This window comes from Zea mays, chromosome 4 (assembly GCF_902167145.1).
Source record: "Zea mays cultivar B73 chromosome 4, Zm-B73-REFERENCE-NAM-5.0, whole genome shotgun sequence".
In the NCBI taxonomy this organism is placed as follows: Eukaryota; Viridiplantae; Streptophyta; class Magnoliopsida; order Poales; family Poaceae; genus Zea; species Zea mays.
Genome location: NC_050099.1, coordinates 36301598 through 36316020, shown reverse-complemented (window position 1 = coordinate 36316020; position 14423 = coordinate 36301598). Strand labels below are relative to the sequence as shown.

At 42.8% G+C, this 14423-nt stretch overlaps 2 protein-coding genes across 2 annotated transcripts; both read right to left on the bottom strand.

Moving 5' to 3' along the window:
- Window positions 1–7495: 7495 nt before the first annotated feature.
- On the bottom strand, window positions 7496–11266 carry LOC100282315 (tyrosyl-tRNA synthetase). Its single transcript, NM_001367062.1, has 9 exons — window positions 10928–11266; window positions 10511–10794; window positions 10266–10362; window positions 9945–10050; window positions 9683–9765; window positions 8731–8876; window positions 8412–8517; window positions 7995–8054; window positions 7496–7752 (listed from the first exon to the last, which is right to left on the bottom strand). The coding sequence occupies exons 1-9, from the start codon at window positions 11171–11173 to the stop codon at window positions 7732–7734; spliced, it is 1149 nt and encodes a 382-aa protein (NP_001353991.1). The 5' UTR covers window positions 11174–11266; the 3' UTR covers window positions 7496–7731.
- A 1096-nt stretch (window positions 11267–12362) lies between these two features.
- On the bottom strand, window positions 12363–13793 carry LOC100284417 (aquaporin NIP5.1). Its single transcript, NM_001397565.1, has 4 exons — window positions 13455–13793; window positions 12919–13350; window positions 12749–12810; window positions 12363–12631 (listed from the first exon to the last, which is right to left on the bottom strand). The coding sequence occupies exons 1-4, from the start codon at window positions 13704–13706 to the stop codon at window positions 12487–12489; spliced, it is 891 nt and encodes a 296-aa protein (NP_001384494.1). The 5' UTR covers window positions 13707–13793; the 3' UTR covers window positions 12363–12486.
- Between the last annotated feature and the right edge of the window lie 630 nt (window positions 13794–14423).

Below are 14423 nucleotides of genomic sequence, written 5' to 3'. Positions count from 1 at the left end.
ATAGAGTCTTTAACAAGTCCTCTGGACAAGTTGAAGTTTCTTGTGACGTTGTGTTTGGTGAGACTAACGGCTCTCAAGTAGAGCAAGTTGATCTTGATGAGATAGGTGATGAAGAGGCTCCGTGCATCGCGCTAAGGAACATGTCCATTGGGGATGTGTGTCCTAAGGAATCCGAAGAGCCTCCAAATGCACAAGGTCAACCATCCTCCTCCACGCAAGCATCTCCACCAACTCAAAATGAGGATGAGGCTCAAGTTGATGAAGGAGAAGATCAAGCAAATGAGCCACCTCAAGATGACGGCAATGATCAAGGGGGAGATACAAATGATCAAGACAAAGAGGATGAAGAACCAAGGCCGCCACACCCAAGAGTCCACCAAGCAATCCAACGAGATCACCCCGTCGACACCATCCTAGGCGACATTCACAAGGGGGTAACCACTAGATCTCGTGTTGCACATTTTTGTGAGCATTACTCTTTTGTTTCCTCTATTGAACCACACAGGATAGAGGAAGCACTTCAAGATTCGGATTGGGTAGTGGCGATGCAAGAGGAGCTCAACAACTTCACTAGGAATGAGGTATGGCATTTAGTTCCACGTCCTAACCAAAATGTTGTAGGAACCAAATGGGTGTTCCGCAACAAGCAAGATGAGCATGGTGTGGTGACAAGGAACAAAGCCCGACTTGTGGCCAAGGGATACTCCCAAGTCGAAGCTTTGGATTTCGGTGAAACCTATGCACCCGTAGCTAGGCTTGAGTCAATTCGTATATTATTGGCCTATGCGACTTACCATGGCTTCAAGCTATATCAAATGGACGTGAAGAGTGCCTTCCTCAACGGACCAATCAAGGAAGAGGTCTATGTTGAGCAACCTCCCGGCTTTGAAGATAGTGAGTACCCTAACCATGTTTATAAACTCTCTAAGGCGCTTTATGGGCTTAAGCAAGCCCCCAAGAGCATGGTATGAATGCCTTAGAGATTTCCTTATCACTAATGGATTCAAAGTCGGAAAAGCCGATCCTACTTTATTTACTAAAACTCTTGACAATGATTTGTTCGTATGCCAAATTTATGTTGATGATATTATATTTGGTCTACTAACGAATCTACTTGTGAGGAATTTAGTAGGATCATGACACAAAAATTCGAGATGTCTATGATGGGGGAGTTGAAGTACTTCTTAGGATTTCAAGTGAAGCAACTCCAAGAGGGCACCTTCCTAAGCCAAACGAAGTATACTCAAGATATCCTAAGCAAGTTTGGGATGAAGGATGCCAAACCCATCAAGACACCCATGGGCATCTCGACCTCGACACGGAAGGTAAGTCCGTGGATCAAAAGGTATACCGGTCGATGATAGGTTCTCTACTCTACTTATGTGCATCTCGACCGGATATTATGCTTTCTGTATGCATGTGTGCAAGATTCCAAGTCGACCCTAAGGAAGCTCACCTTACGGCCGTAAAACGAATCTTGAGATATTTAGTTTATACTCCTAAGTTTGGGCTTTGGTATCCTAGGGGATCCACATGTGATTTAATTGGTTATTCGGATGTCGATTGGGCAGGGTGTAAGATTAATAGAAAGAGCACATCGGGGACTTGCCAGTTCTTGGGAAGATCCTTGGTGTCTTGGTCTTCAAAGAAGCAAAATTCCGTAGCTCTTTCTACCGCCGAAGCCGAGTACATTGTCGCAGGCCATTGTTGCGCGCAACTACTTTGGATGAGGCAAACCCTTAGGGACTATGGTTACAAATTAACCAAAGTTCCTCTTCTATGTGATAATGAGAGTGCAATCCGCATGACGGATAATCCCGTTGAACATAGCCGCACTAAACACATAGCCATTCGGTATCATTTTCTAAGGGATCACCAACAAAAGGGAGATATCGAGATTGCATACATTAATACTAAAGATCAATTAGCCGATATCTTTACCAAGCCACTAGATGAACAAACTTTTAACAAACTTAGGCATGAGCTAAATATTCTTGATTCTAGGAACTTCTTTTGTTGATTTGCACACATCGCTCATTCATATACCTTTGATCATATCTCTTTCATGTGCTATGACTAATGTGTTTTCAAGTGAATTTCAAAACAAGTCATAGGTATATTGAAAGGGAATTGGAGTCTTCGGCGAAGACAAAGGCTTCCACTCCGTAACTCATCCTTCGCCGTTGCTCCGAGCCGTTTCTCCAACGTTGGTATAATCTTCACTCGTATTTTATTTGCCAAAGGGGAGAAAGTAGTAACAAGGGCTCTAATGATTCCGTTTTTGGCGATTTATGCCAAAGGGGGAGAGAGCATGAGCCCAAAGCAAAAGGACCGCACCACCACCCATTTAAAAAATTCTGGTTTTCAATTGGTACTAATTTTAGAAAGAGTTTTTCAAATGGTATGATTTTCAAATTGGTATCTCATTATGTTCAAAAAAAAGAGGGAGAGAGTAGTATTTTCAAAATCAATATCTTAAAATCCTCTTGAATACTAAGAAGAGATTTCATTGAGGGGGAGTTTTGTTTAGTCAAAGGAAAAGCATTTGAAACAAGGAGAGAAAATTTCAAATCTTGAAAATGCTTCTCAAAAATTTTATTCATTTACCTTTGACTATATTGCAAAAGGACTTTGAAAAAGGATTTACAAAAGAATTTGCAAAAACAAAACAAGTGGTGCAAGCGTGGTCCAAAATGTTAAAAATAAAAGAAACAATCCATGCATATCTTATAAGTATTAGCTCAATTCTAAGTAACCTTTGCACTTATATTATGCAAACTAGCTCAATTATGCACTTCTATATTTGCTTTGGTTTGTGTTGGCATCAATCACCAAAAAGGGGGAGATTGAAAGGGAATTAGGCTTACACCTATTTCCTAAATGATTTTGGTGGTTGAATTGCCCAACACAAATAATTGGACTAACTAGTTTGCTCTAGTCTATAAGTTATACAGGTGCCAAAGGTTCACACTTAGCCAAAAAAAAGACCAAGAAATGGGTTCAACCAAAAGAGCAAGGGACAACCGAAGGCAGCCCTGGTCTGGCGCACCGGACTGTCTGGTGTGCCACCGGACAGTGTCCGGTGCACCAGGGGACTCCAAGCCAAACTCTTCACCTTTGGGAAAACTCAGAGGCGCTCCACTATAATTCACCGGATTGTCCGGTGTACACCGGACAGTGTCCGGTGCTCCAAGGAAGAGCGACTCTAAACTCGCCAACTTCGGGAATCCGCTCCGCTATAATTCACCGGACATGTCCGGTGCACACCGGACTGTCCAGTGAGCCAGCGGAGCAACGGCTACTTCGCGCCAACGGTCACCTGCAGAAGCAATTAATGCGCGCCAGAGCGCGCAGAAGTCAGGCACGCACGAAGTGGCGCACCGGACACTCTACAGTACATGTCCGGTGTGCCACCGGACATCCTGGCGGGCCCAGCAGTCAGAGCTCCAACGGTCGGAACCCAACGGCCTGGTGATGTGGCTGGCGCACCGGACTGTCCAGTGCGCCATGCGACAGCAGCCTCCACCAAACGGCTAGTTTGGTGGTTGGGGCTATAAATACCCCCAACCACCCCACATTCAAGTCACCCAAGCATTCCAACCTTCAACATTCAATACAAGAGCTAGCAATCCATTCCAAGACACATTCAAAGCCTCCAATCTCTCCAAGTTCCAAAGTTGAGACAAATGATCATTAGTGATTAGTGACTTGAAAGAGAGAAAGATTCGTGTGTTATTTGCCGCTCTTGTCGCTTGGCTTTTGCAATCGTGCTTTCTTTCTCATTCTTTTCTTGCGATCAAAACTCAATTGTAACCGAGGCAAGAGACACCAATTGTGTGGTGGTCCTTGCGGGGAAGTTTTGTTCCCAGTTGATTTGAGAAGAGAAAGTTCACTCGGTCCGAGGGACCGTTTGAGAGAGGGAAGGGGTTGAAAAAGACCCGGCCTTTGTGGCCTCCTCAATGGGGAGTAGGTTTGCAAGAACCGAACCTCGGTAAAACAAATCCTTGTGTCTCACTTCCTTATTAGCTTGCGATTTGTTTTTACGCCCTCTCTCGGACTCGATTACATTTCTAACGCTAACCCGGCTTGTAGTTGTGATTAACTTTATAAAATTTCAGTTTCGCCCTATTCACCCCCCCCCCCTCTAGGCAACTTTCAGGGGGCATATGTTGGGCACCAAATAGGCCGTGCGGACGGTCCACACTGGTGGGGCGGACGGTCCGCACGCGCAGAATCAGTTAGGGTTCCGAGTTCTTGCTATGGTTGTTGGCTAGATTCGCGGAATTAACTCGGGAGATTTGTTTGTAACGGGTCTAGCCCCCTCCTCTATAAATACAGAGGAATACGGCCGATTAAATCATCAACAATCGAATCAATAATCAGTTTATCTCTCATTTTTACCTTAGGCAATAGGAGTAGTTCTAGTTTAGTTCTAGTTTAGCCTCAATCCCCAAATTCTTCCCTTCTCTTCGGCTCTACGTCGATTAGAGGTGTCTAGGTCAGCCTGCTGACCCTAGAAAACACCTAGAATCTCTTCTCCCCGATGGGGTCCCTCCCGGGAGCGAGATTCAGGCGCCGTCGGAGAACTCTGTCGCCCCTACGCATGCGCGGATCGTCCGGCCCATCAGGCAGGGAACCCTTGCCCTGCTCCAGGTAAAGGACCATCCAGACCCTGGTCGCAGACCATCCATGCCTATGCAGAGAGCACCGCCGCCGGTTCTCAACGCAGTGATTGGCGCCCGAATCGGCGCCAACACAACGGTCTTTCATGATACTAGTTAAGTGCATGTACCTTGATAATACAGTTTCCATATACTCCTTTCGTTTTTTATTTCAAAAATAACTAGTGGGCGATAAATATTCGAGAACGAAAGCAATATTATATAAGTAGACCTTGTTAGATGAGATAGTTGTTCAAACACATTCCAAAACCTTTTCAATAATGTATGTTCTAACTGAACTGATCATTATATCTGATCTCAATGTGTCTACCATATAACCAGCATAAATGCATTTCATATGTCGAGTGGGAAACCACAATTCCAATCTAGCGATGTCTCCCGTGAGATGGCTTAGACGACACCAAACTCTAGCTAACATCGCCCCTGCCTCCTCCCCTCTCTGCCTTGGTGCCAATAGAGTAAGCACCCGAAAGTCCCGAGCGTGAGCACCCGAAAGTCCCGAGCCGCTTGCGCGTAGTTGCGGGTCCTCCTCACATGACATGGCATGGTTTAGGGGGACCAAGCAGGATCCAATTCATTAGAGATAAAAGTGAGCATCTGGATTGTTAGAACAAATTTAATATTTTAAAATAGATATGTATGAAATTTAATGTTGATCTTTTCTTATGTTATCAAGCACATTATTATAAATAAGAATAAAATTTTGTATTAATTGTTTTATGCATTATTTGCCTCCTACAACAAAAAAGTGAAAATATTCAAATCCGTACTCAAATCTGTATCCGAATTTTGTCTATAATTCAAAAACGATATATGATAAATTTGAGGTTTATATTTTATAATTTTTTACAAGCTCAATGCTAAAAACAAGAATAAGAATTTACATAACAGATTTTATATCCTATTTATTTGTAATCAAAGAAAAAAGATAAAAATGATATTCGAATAAGTATATGTTTTCATCCCTATAGCTCGTTGGTCACCGGGCCCATGTCGCCCAGACAAATCACCGTGTCATGCTTGGGCCTTAGGTGTGTGACAACGGCCTAGGTCTAGTATGGCTCGATTTATTTTTTTCTCGACTTCTTTTTATAAACATTTATATCATGCTTAGTATATAATATGTAAAAACGTGTGTTTTGTTGACTAGGTGGATGTAAATGTATTTAAAACCAACAATCATGGTAAGAGTATCTAAATTATGCTTGAATATAGAGTATAAAACATAAAGACACGTTTGTTTGAAATCAACATAGTTCAAATACCCATTTGTGCATAATTTCAGCTTTTTACCAAGTAAATGTGGCAATATATCTAGCCTAAAAACGATTAGGGTGCTAACATCAAATCTTTCACGTTAGGATTCATCATCTACAGTTAAGTGCAATCCCACATGAAGACAACACCCTATTATATAAAAATGTTGGAGTTCTTTAAAAAATAATATAAAAAGGGTGGAATTACACTCCACCATAGATGGAGATTCGATAGATAAGATTTGATATTTGTGTATTGGCACCCTAACCGTTTTTACAATAGATATGTTGCCTTTAAACGTAAAGAAGTATGGAGAGGTGAAGAGGTAGGGCTCATCCAAGTTCGAGCTGGCTCGTTAAGCTAACGAGCTGACTCGGCTCGTTAAGCTAACGAGCCACATAGTTAGCTCGACTTGGCTCGTTTATGAGCTTGAGCTGGCTCGTTTAGCTCGCGAGCCAGGGTAGAAAAACAATATGTATATAATAATTAATTTCTAGTTAATTTTAAACTGATTTAATAATAGAAAATAGTACTCATAGTTTTACATACCACATCAATGTAACACCAAATTAATAAAACTTATCACTCATCAATTCACAATTCACACACATGTTCATCAGTTTAACCTATAGTTATATTCACATAGACCAATTTAACACATAGACATAGTTCATCAATCATTAGTTTAACTCATAGGTTATAGACAACACACATACATATAACATGTTTATCAATTGTTACTAAATGATATGTATATAGTTTCGTTTTACTGAAATATGTTAGCTAGTTTAGCTCGTGAGCTAGCTCATTAACAAACCGAGCTGACTCGTTAACGAACCGAGCTAGGATGTCAGCTCAGCTTGTGAAAAATTTCAAACGAGCCGTTCCGAGCCTACCACGAACTGAGCGAGCTAACGAGCCACAAGTATTTCATTCAGCCATATGAAGAGGTCACGAATGAAACACAAAGAAACTATATATATTAGTAGAGATTATAGTAGTAGAGATAGAGATTGGTAAATACTTAGCGGATAACAGGTAGCTTGTATAGAGTTGTCTTCCTATTCTTATCCCTCCAATTTTAAGAGATAACTGAGGACAACCCTAGGATAGTCCAGTCTCAACTTTTGACTCTAAACCAAACAACCTTATTTAAGAGATCGTCTCATCTCGTCTCGTCCTGTTATTGTAACCAAACACACCCTAACTGATTAAAGGATTTGTATTATTAAAAAAAGTATAGTGTTTGATTCCAAAGTACGGTGGAATAAAGCCACTTTGTTCCTCATTTGTTATTGTTTAAATTGGTTCTATATAGAACATAGTGCTTATAAAAAGAGAAAAATATATTAAAATGTTGAACCATTTAACTCCCAAAATCTCTCGGGCACAACCGCACCCTAGCATGAAGTCGCTCTATCCCAACCGGCTGCAAAACCAAACTAACTAATTTAAGGATCCGTATTCCGTAGCAAAAGGAATCCCCAACGCTTGCTATTTAGCTCCATTGGACATGGCCAAAAGACATTTTTAAATCTACATGCCATCTCATGTCTCTCCTGGATATTGGCTTTGTTTATCTTTTATCGAATACTTACAGTGCAACACTGTTTAGGTTGAGCCCTATGATGCACATCAAGTAGTCAACAAGTAAAGTATTCTTTTTATATATCTAGAAACATGAAACTTTTGAGCTACCTATGCAACTAGTAACAGAATAGCATACAAGAATTTCAAACGGCGATATCCACCCTAATGTAAACATGCCCTAAAGATGGACAGCTTCCACTCCTCAATTGGTTACTCTGTACTTCTGCAGAAGCAAATGTTCCAATTAATTTCATTAGACGGGCAATGTTGACAATAAGAATCAACAGATGAGTCCTATGGAGAGCTACTACAGAAAAAAATGCAAGTTGAATGAGTTTATCTCCCTCTCTGATGGAATTTGCATAGTATGCCTCCTGGTTCACATTGTTACATTGTCTGCTAAACGATTTTATGCAGATAACCATAGCATATGTCTACCATGTGACTGTGTTCGAGACGATGTACCTTGACAGTGTTAAGAAGAACTTTGGCTTCGTTGTTGTTGTTGAAATGATCACGAACAGGCTGAAAAAGTGAGATTAGTGAGTCAAACCTACAAGTGTGAACCAGCTCTGAAAAAATTGTGCAATGATAGCTTCTTCCATAAGAAAGGAAGATCTAGCAATAGGCAAGACGGACAAGTTCATCTGAAACTAAACTAGCAAGAAACAAGACCCATGATGCAGCAATAAAACAGCCCATCAATTCATTTTGTCAGGACTCAGGATAGCAGGCTAGCAGCTGTCACAACTTCAAAGGCATCACAGTGTGCAAGACACGAAATTGGCAAAGATTCAGAATGTACATGTTTCTGACCAGAGAAAGACTACGATACTATTATATAGAAGAAAAAAACAAGGTCGAGTGAAGTGAAAAATTTACCTGCAAAATTTCATTTATTGCTTTTGCCAGTGCAGGTTTGACATCGGCAGGATGCAAAGCACCAGTCTCGTAATCAGAAATTAGTTCATTCATGCATGTAAATGTCCTGTTTGAAAGCAACCGCCTTAGAAGTCCCTCAGAGATAATAAATCATGTTATGTTGGAAATTCAATAACCTAATTTCTGCATAATTAATTGCATGACCACAGGTGTCAGCCAAATATAAATAATGATGGCACAGAACTTTATATCTCCCTGGTTCCACCACATTATTGTCGGAAAACAAATAATTTTAGCAGATGAGAAATAAAAATATTACTTGTTACCACCATTGCTTTCCTTACGGATGACCTCAAATCTTCCAAACCAAGGGAAAACAATGTATTTAATATACTCCAAACAAGGATTCCCCTCAACAATTTTGGGAGGGCAAAAGGCTTGCTTTATCTTCACATTAACTTGGGCCTGCAACAACAGCGAAGCTTATGAAACTATATTAACCTAGAAAGAAAGAAGTGTAGAACACATGCATGATGCTACTTAGCTACTAATCAAGATCAAACGTTTAAAAAGGCAGGTAATGTAGACAAACAAGAGAGCGAAAACTAATTCCATAAGGCAAATTTTAGATTGGAGGTTATTATTAGCTTTTTTTGTGCAAGGAAGTTATTATTAGCTTATAAAACAGTGATGACTGATGTCTGTACTCCATCTATATTCAATATAGTATCATGACTATTCATGAGCAGCAAAAGACATAATCCAAGCAAACTACAGATATATAAAAAGAAATGATAATTCAATTCATTAACTACAATAAGAAAATAAAATGAACAGCTAATTAGCATGTAGGACTATGGTTAATCAATTACAGGAACTTTTCATATATTAATGTAAACGATGCATCACCCCCATATACATATAGATGAACACCAGATTTTAAATATAGTTGTACATCTTTATTTTCTAGCAAGGAGATGACAAACATATACTACAACTGTGCAACATTTTAGCCAGGCAACAGGCATTATCCTTCACCATGCTACCATCTCCACTGACCCAAGCAAAATAGCGTTGAACTCGAACCACTCTTGAGCAAGCATTGATGCATAAAGCAATTTTGCGTTGACCTCGTTAATATTTTCGAGTAAGCTAATCAACTGATAAATATTACATTTTACTATTACACTGCACCATTAGGTGTCACAAGAAGCAAGGGCAACAAAAGAATGTTGGTGAAGAAGAAAAAATATTTCATGAGAAATATATACCTCATCATCTTCCATAAAGATAGCTGAGGATGGATCACTCTTTGACATTTTCTCCTGGCCTTCTTTAAAACCAGGGAGCATATCTGCAATTCGGGTTAAGCGAAAATACATGCTCCACAAACAAAGCAATGAACAACCACTTGTTATGAACTCCATCACTATACACATGACCATGACAAAGAGAAACACATGTCCCCAAAAAAATATTTAAAGGGAAAAAAAGAGAACAAGATCAAGGTCACTAATCACTTAATCAGGATACGATGCGAAAGAATAATTGGTTTGTTCTTCCGTTTGATGTCATCGCAGTACTCCCTAGCTAGCACGTTGACCTTCCTTTGGTCCATCCCCAACTGGCATATGTCAGCCTACAAAAGTTAAGAATAAGGAAAGCTATTTGTGTACAAAATTCTTATTTCCAGATTGAAGCTGCACACCATTGAAATATTAAAAGCCTTTCAACCATCATTAATATGAGTAAATACAGTCAGAATGGAGATACCAAAAGCCTTACAAACGCAAAGAGAATTTAAAAAAACTTTACTTTCAGACAATGGAATGCAATAGCGTCATAAATACTTGCCTTTAAGAAAAATATATCAGCACATTGCATGCAAGGGTAAAAAATCTGGGCAGCAGTCAAGTCGTCCTGATCACTTCTGCCCATAATCTGGCAGCATCTGCAAGTAAAAGAAAAATGGAATCACTTGCACAGTTGCACTTCGCAATAAGCACATGAAGATTAAAGAGGAGATAACCAACTATGTACATGCTCAAGCTCTCGAAGAAGGCTTCTAATGGAAAAAGGCAATCTAAACAAGCGTGTACCTCATTATCCTTTTGACGTTGTTTTTCCGGGCAATGTCCATCACAATTGGCCAGTACTCGTGTGCGCGCTTGTTGATCTCCTCGGAGGACCACAGGAACTCCACCCCGTCAAGGTTCATCCCAGCCGCTTTCCAAATCTCGATCATGTAGCGCCCTACCGTCTGGATCTTCTTCAGGTCGCCTCCCATCTTGTTGTTGAGCTGCGCGAACCAGTCGGCGATCCAAATTTTCACCTTGCACCCGGCGTTGACCATCTTGTTCACGTTGATGGTCTTCACAACGCCCTGAGGATACGAGACAGCGTATGTCACGATTCACACAACCAAGTCTGTCTTCGTTTGAACCGTGCAAAAAATCATGTTTTCCCTTCTACTGATGGTTCGCTGGATGCGGGGGGCTGAAGACAGAAGGTCAGACCTGAGCGATGTGCATGCGTCCAGAGGGCTCGAAGCCGTCGTAGCAGATGGGTACGGGCTTGTTCTCAAGCAGTCGCCTGAGCTCGTCCTCCTGGATGCACTCCTCCCCGATGCCCCGCAGCATTTCGAACCGCTCATCCAGGGTCATCGCCGCCACGCCCCCCGCAAGACCCTCGGCGGCCGCGGCAGCGGCGGGAGAGGAAGAGGACGCGCCGGGGGCTGCCTCGGGTGCCGGCGTGGAGTCCATGGAAGCGGCGGCGGAGGAGGGAGCCCGCGGAGACTGCCGAGAGCAGGGGATGCGCGGTGTGCCGTGTGCGTGAGAAGATGGCGGCTTTGGAGTGCCGCGGCCCGCGGAGGCGGCAAGGTTTTGCTGCGGATCGGGCCGTGGTTGCTCACATGTATACATGGCCAAATGGGCTGCCCTGCCCGGGCCGTGCCGTGCTGGTACGGCACTAGTGCCTAAGATCAGGTCTAAGCACGGCATTTAGCCTGCTTAGCCGTGTCGTGCCGGCACGGTAGGTCCATTTAGCTCGTTTAGTCCGTTTAGCCCATTTAGTCCGTTTAGCACTACACCACATAATTTTAGTCAGACATTCACAAACACAGTTAAAACATACTAAAATAGCTAATATTAAGCTGTTTAGTGTAATGGCTGACTCATTAAAAACCTATCTAGGTAAAAACTCACCCTTGTGAGAAAACCCTAGATATGAAAAAAGAGTACAACACACAGCTAACTAGTCGTTCTTGGATCTAATCATGCATAATCGTGTCTAACCGTGCCTAGGGGCTAATCGGGTCGTGCCCGTGCCGGCCCAGCATGCCCGGTGTTCGGCCCAGGCACGGCTACCAATCGGGTCGTGCCGTGCCGTGCTCCGGGCCGGCCCGATTAGCCCGGCACTATTGGCTATCTATACTCACATGTACAAGTGTTCCCGGTGTGGAAAAGTTCATTCTATCTTTATACTACACTGTATCTTCTAAAAAACTTCATACTCTTCTTCAATTGTATCCTGGTTTGGTGAAGTTTTGAAGATGCTTTTGTCTTTTTTCAGTTAAAAAATCCAATAAATACTTGTCAATTTTTAGAACCACAAAATACATTTCAAAACGTTTACTTTTTTTAAAAAAAAAATCTAGATATGTAGAGGGGATATGAAAAATCTAAACAAAATACTTATATCTGATGAAAACATCTCTTGATGTAGAGGACTAGAGGTGACAAATATATATTTGTAGTTTTTATCGGAGGAACTAGAATAAGTCGATCAACTTTGTAGTAATGTATACAATAATACAAACACCAGATGATGTGTCTATTCTAGTCTAGTACATGATGTGTCTATTCTTGTCAAGATCATATTTATTGGTGTACAAAAACACCAGATGATGGCAAGCACGATCGACTAGAGTATTACAAGATCAACCAATATTAATGCGTACGTTTGAGTGGTTTTCTACCATGCATGCATGCAACCGCATTTAGTTGCGAACATATGTATCGAGCACCTTCTGTTTCCGATCCATATCACTAGCTAGATTACATGGATGATAGATACATCACTTGAGCGCATGGTAAGCTCCACATCCAGCAATGGCGCCCAGCGGAGGCGCAACCATATAGACCCAGATCTTGGTGTACGTCCCCGTGGCGATCGCCGTCCCCAGCGTTCTCGCCGGATTCATCGACGCTCCGGTCGACTCCCTGCCACCATTTTGAGTGGAAACCTTATCAGTTACTCGATCCATCTAGAAATAATGAAAGAAGCGATATGATATTGGATCGATCGAGGATTTGTCGATGTGTGTTAAACGTACGTACCCGGAGATGAGAGCGCTCATCATCACCGCCGCGCCAGCTCCCACTGCCACCATTTCTTTCACCTGCAGATGGAATCGAGATTATATTGGTGGATCGACGTCCGCTAATTTGTTCGGATGGATTCAACAGTTCCTTATTATGTATGTATAGATCAAGAAAATAATTATTACTGCTTTGGGGTCTGTGGCAAGAGCGGTGACGACGAAGAGGACGACGAAGGTGGTGATGAACTCGACCCAAAACGCCTGAGAGGCGCCGACGCTAGGCACGGTGGCGACGGTGGGGCCTAGCAGGTTCGCCGGACCAGCGTAGAGCGCCTTGGCCACGAACGAGGCCGCCACGGACCCGAGGAGCTGGGCGGCGGCGTAGAGCGCGAGGTGAGCTGGCGGGAGGTGGCCGAACACCGCCATGGCGACGCTGACCGCCGGGTTGACGTGGCCTCCGGACACGTGGAAGATGGAGGAGACGACCACCACCACGGCCGTCCCCCCGGCCACTGCCACGCCGAGCACGCCCAGCGCTCCGCCGTGCGCCTCGTTCGTGATCAGCGCCGACAGCACGGTGAAGACCAGCAGGAACGTCCCCAGGAGCTCTGCTGCCACCTGATATATGGATAAAGCATGCAATGCAAATGAGCACACAGCATCATGTGGTAGTGCATGAGTTCGTCATGGTTTGCACTTCTTCCCATATATTATATTATTACCTTCTTGGTGAGTGCAAGCGCCACCCTCTTTGCTGAGACGGGACGAGCAGGTGAATGATCCGATGGTGCCTCGTTTCGCTGGAACCCTAGCGGCAGGATCTTGCTGGAAGGAGACCTGCTGTGCGGGATGATGATTGATATCCTGTCGTCGCTCGTGTTCTCCTTGTCCACCAGCATGGAAGCTGCTGCTGCTGAAGGGATGCTCACTGAGAAGTCCATGGAGACATTCCTGCGACGGCCGTCGTCCGCCATTAGCACTGCTCCTCCTATCCTAGCTATATATATCACACAGCAGCCGATGCTCGTGCGGTCATTAATTTGTTGATTACACTCTGACGAGCTCAGGATGAGAAGAACGGTAGCGATTGGGTGCATATATATACGGATCGAGAGCCCAGCATTATATAAGTATTATTTTGATCGATTGCTTTGGTTTTCTATCGGTAGCTGGCTCAGCATGCGTGGAGCAAAGCGATGGATGTGACGCACCTGTTTGGGGCCGACACAAACAAAAGCAAAAGTTCAGCTGAGAATGAACTGACAGATTCATCAATCATCACACGAGTTCAGAAAATAGCCAAATGGCACTACGAGATGCTCCGACCTACCAGCATTTTTACCTGTTCAAACCATGAGAACGGAAACATATATATACTTGTATCGATCACCTTCCATGGGAATCTTGGCGATGTTAATTACTGCTTGATGCCGTCTGCTTTCGCCGGCCGGACGAGACCGATCCGTTGCTTAGAGGATGTTTGTTTCGTCGAATGTCGAAATGTAACACAAATGATGGATTATATGAACTATTTTTTGTTTCTCTTTCTAATACTACTATCCAATCCAGTTATAACTAGTAACCAATATCGCAGATAAAAGATCCAATTATCATTCCGTATGAACCAAACAACACCTTAATCTGTAATGAACTGACACGTAAGGACCATTTTATGATATATACTGAGACTA

What these genes read in the sequence shown, in the direction of transcription:
- LOC100282315 (NM_001367062.1), bottom strand. Translation starts at nt 11,173, where the DNA reads ATGGACTCCACGCCGGCACCCGAGGCAGCCCCCGGCGCGTCCTCTTCC. An exon ending in GACGCATGCACATCGCTCAG is followed by an intron (nt 10,795 to 10,927) that starts GTCTGACCTTCT and finishes TCGTATCCTCAG; the next exon opens with GGCGTTGTGAAGACCATCAA. An exon ending in ACCAATTATTCTTTCGCATC is followed by an intron (nt 9,766 to 9,944) that starts GTATCCTGATTA and finishes CCCGAATTGCAG; the next exon opens with ATATGCTCCCTGGTTTTAAA.
- LOC100284417 (NM_001397565.1), bottom strand. Translation starts at nt 13,706, where the DNA reads ATGGCGGACGACGGCCGTCGCAGGAATGTCTCCATGGACTTCTCAGTG. An exon ending in TTGCCACAGACCCCAAAGCA is followed by an intron (nt 12,811 to 12,918) that starts GTAATAATTATT and finishes TTCCATCTGCAG; the next exon opens with GTGAAAGAAATGGTGGCAGT. An exon ending in ATGAGCGCTCTCATCTCCGG is followed by an intron (nt 12,632 to 12,748) that starts GTACGTACGTTT and finishes AAATGGTGGCAG; the next exon opens with GGAGTCGACCGGAGCGTCGA.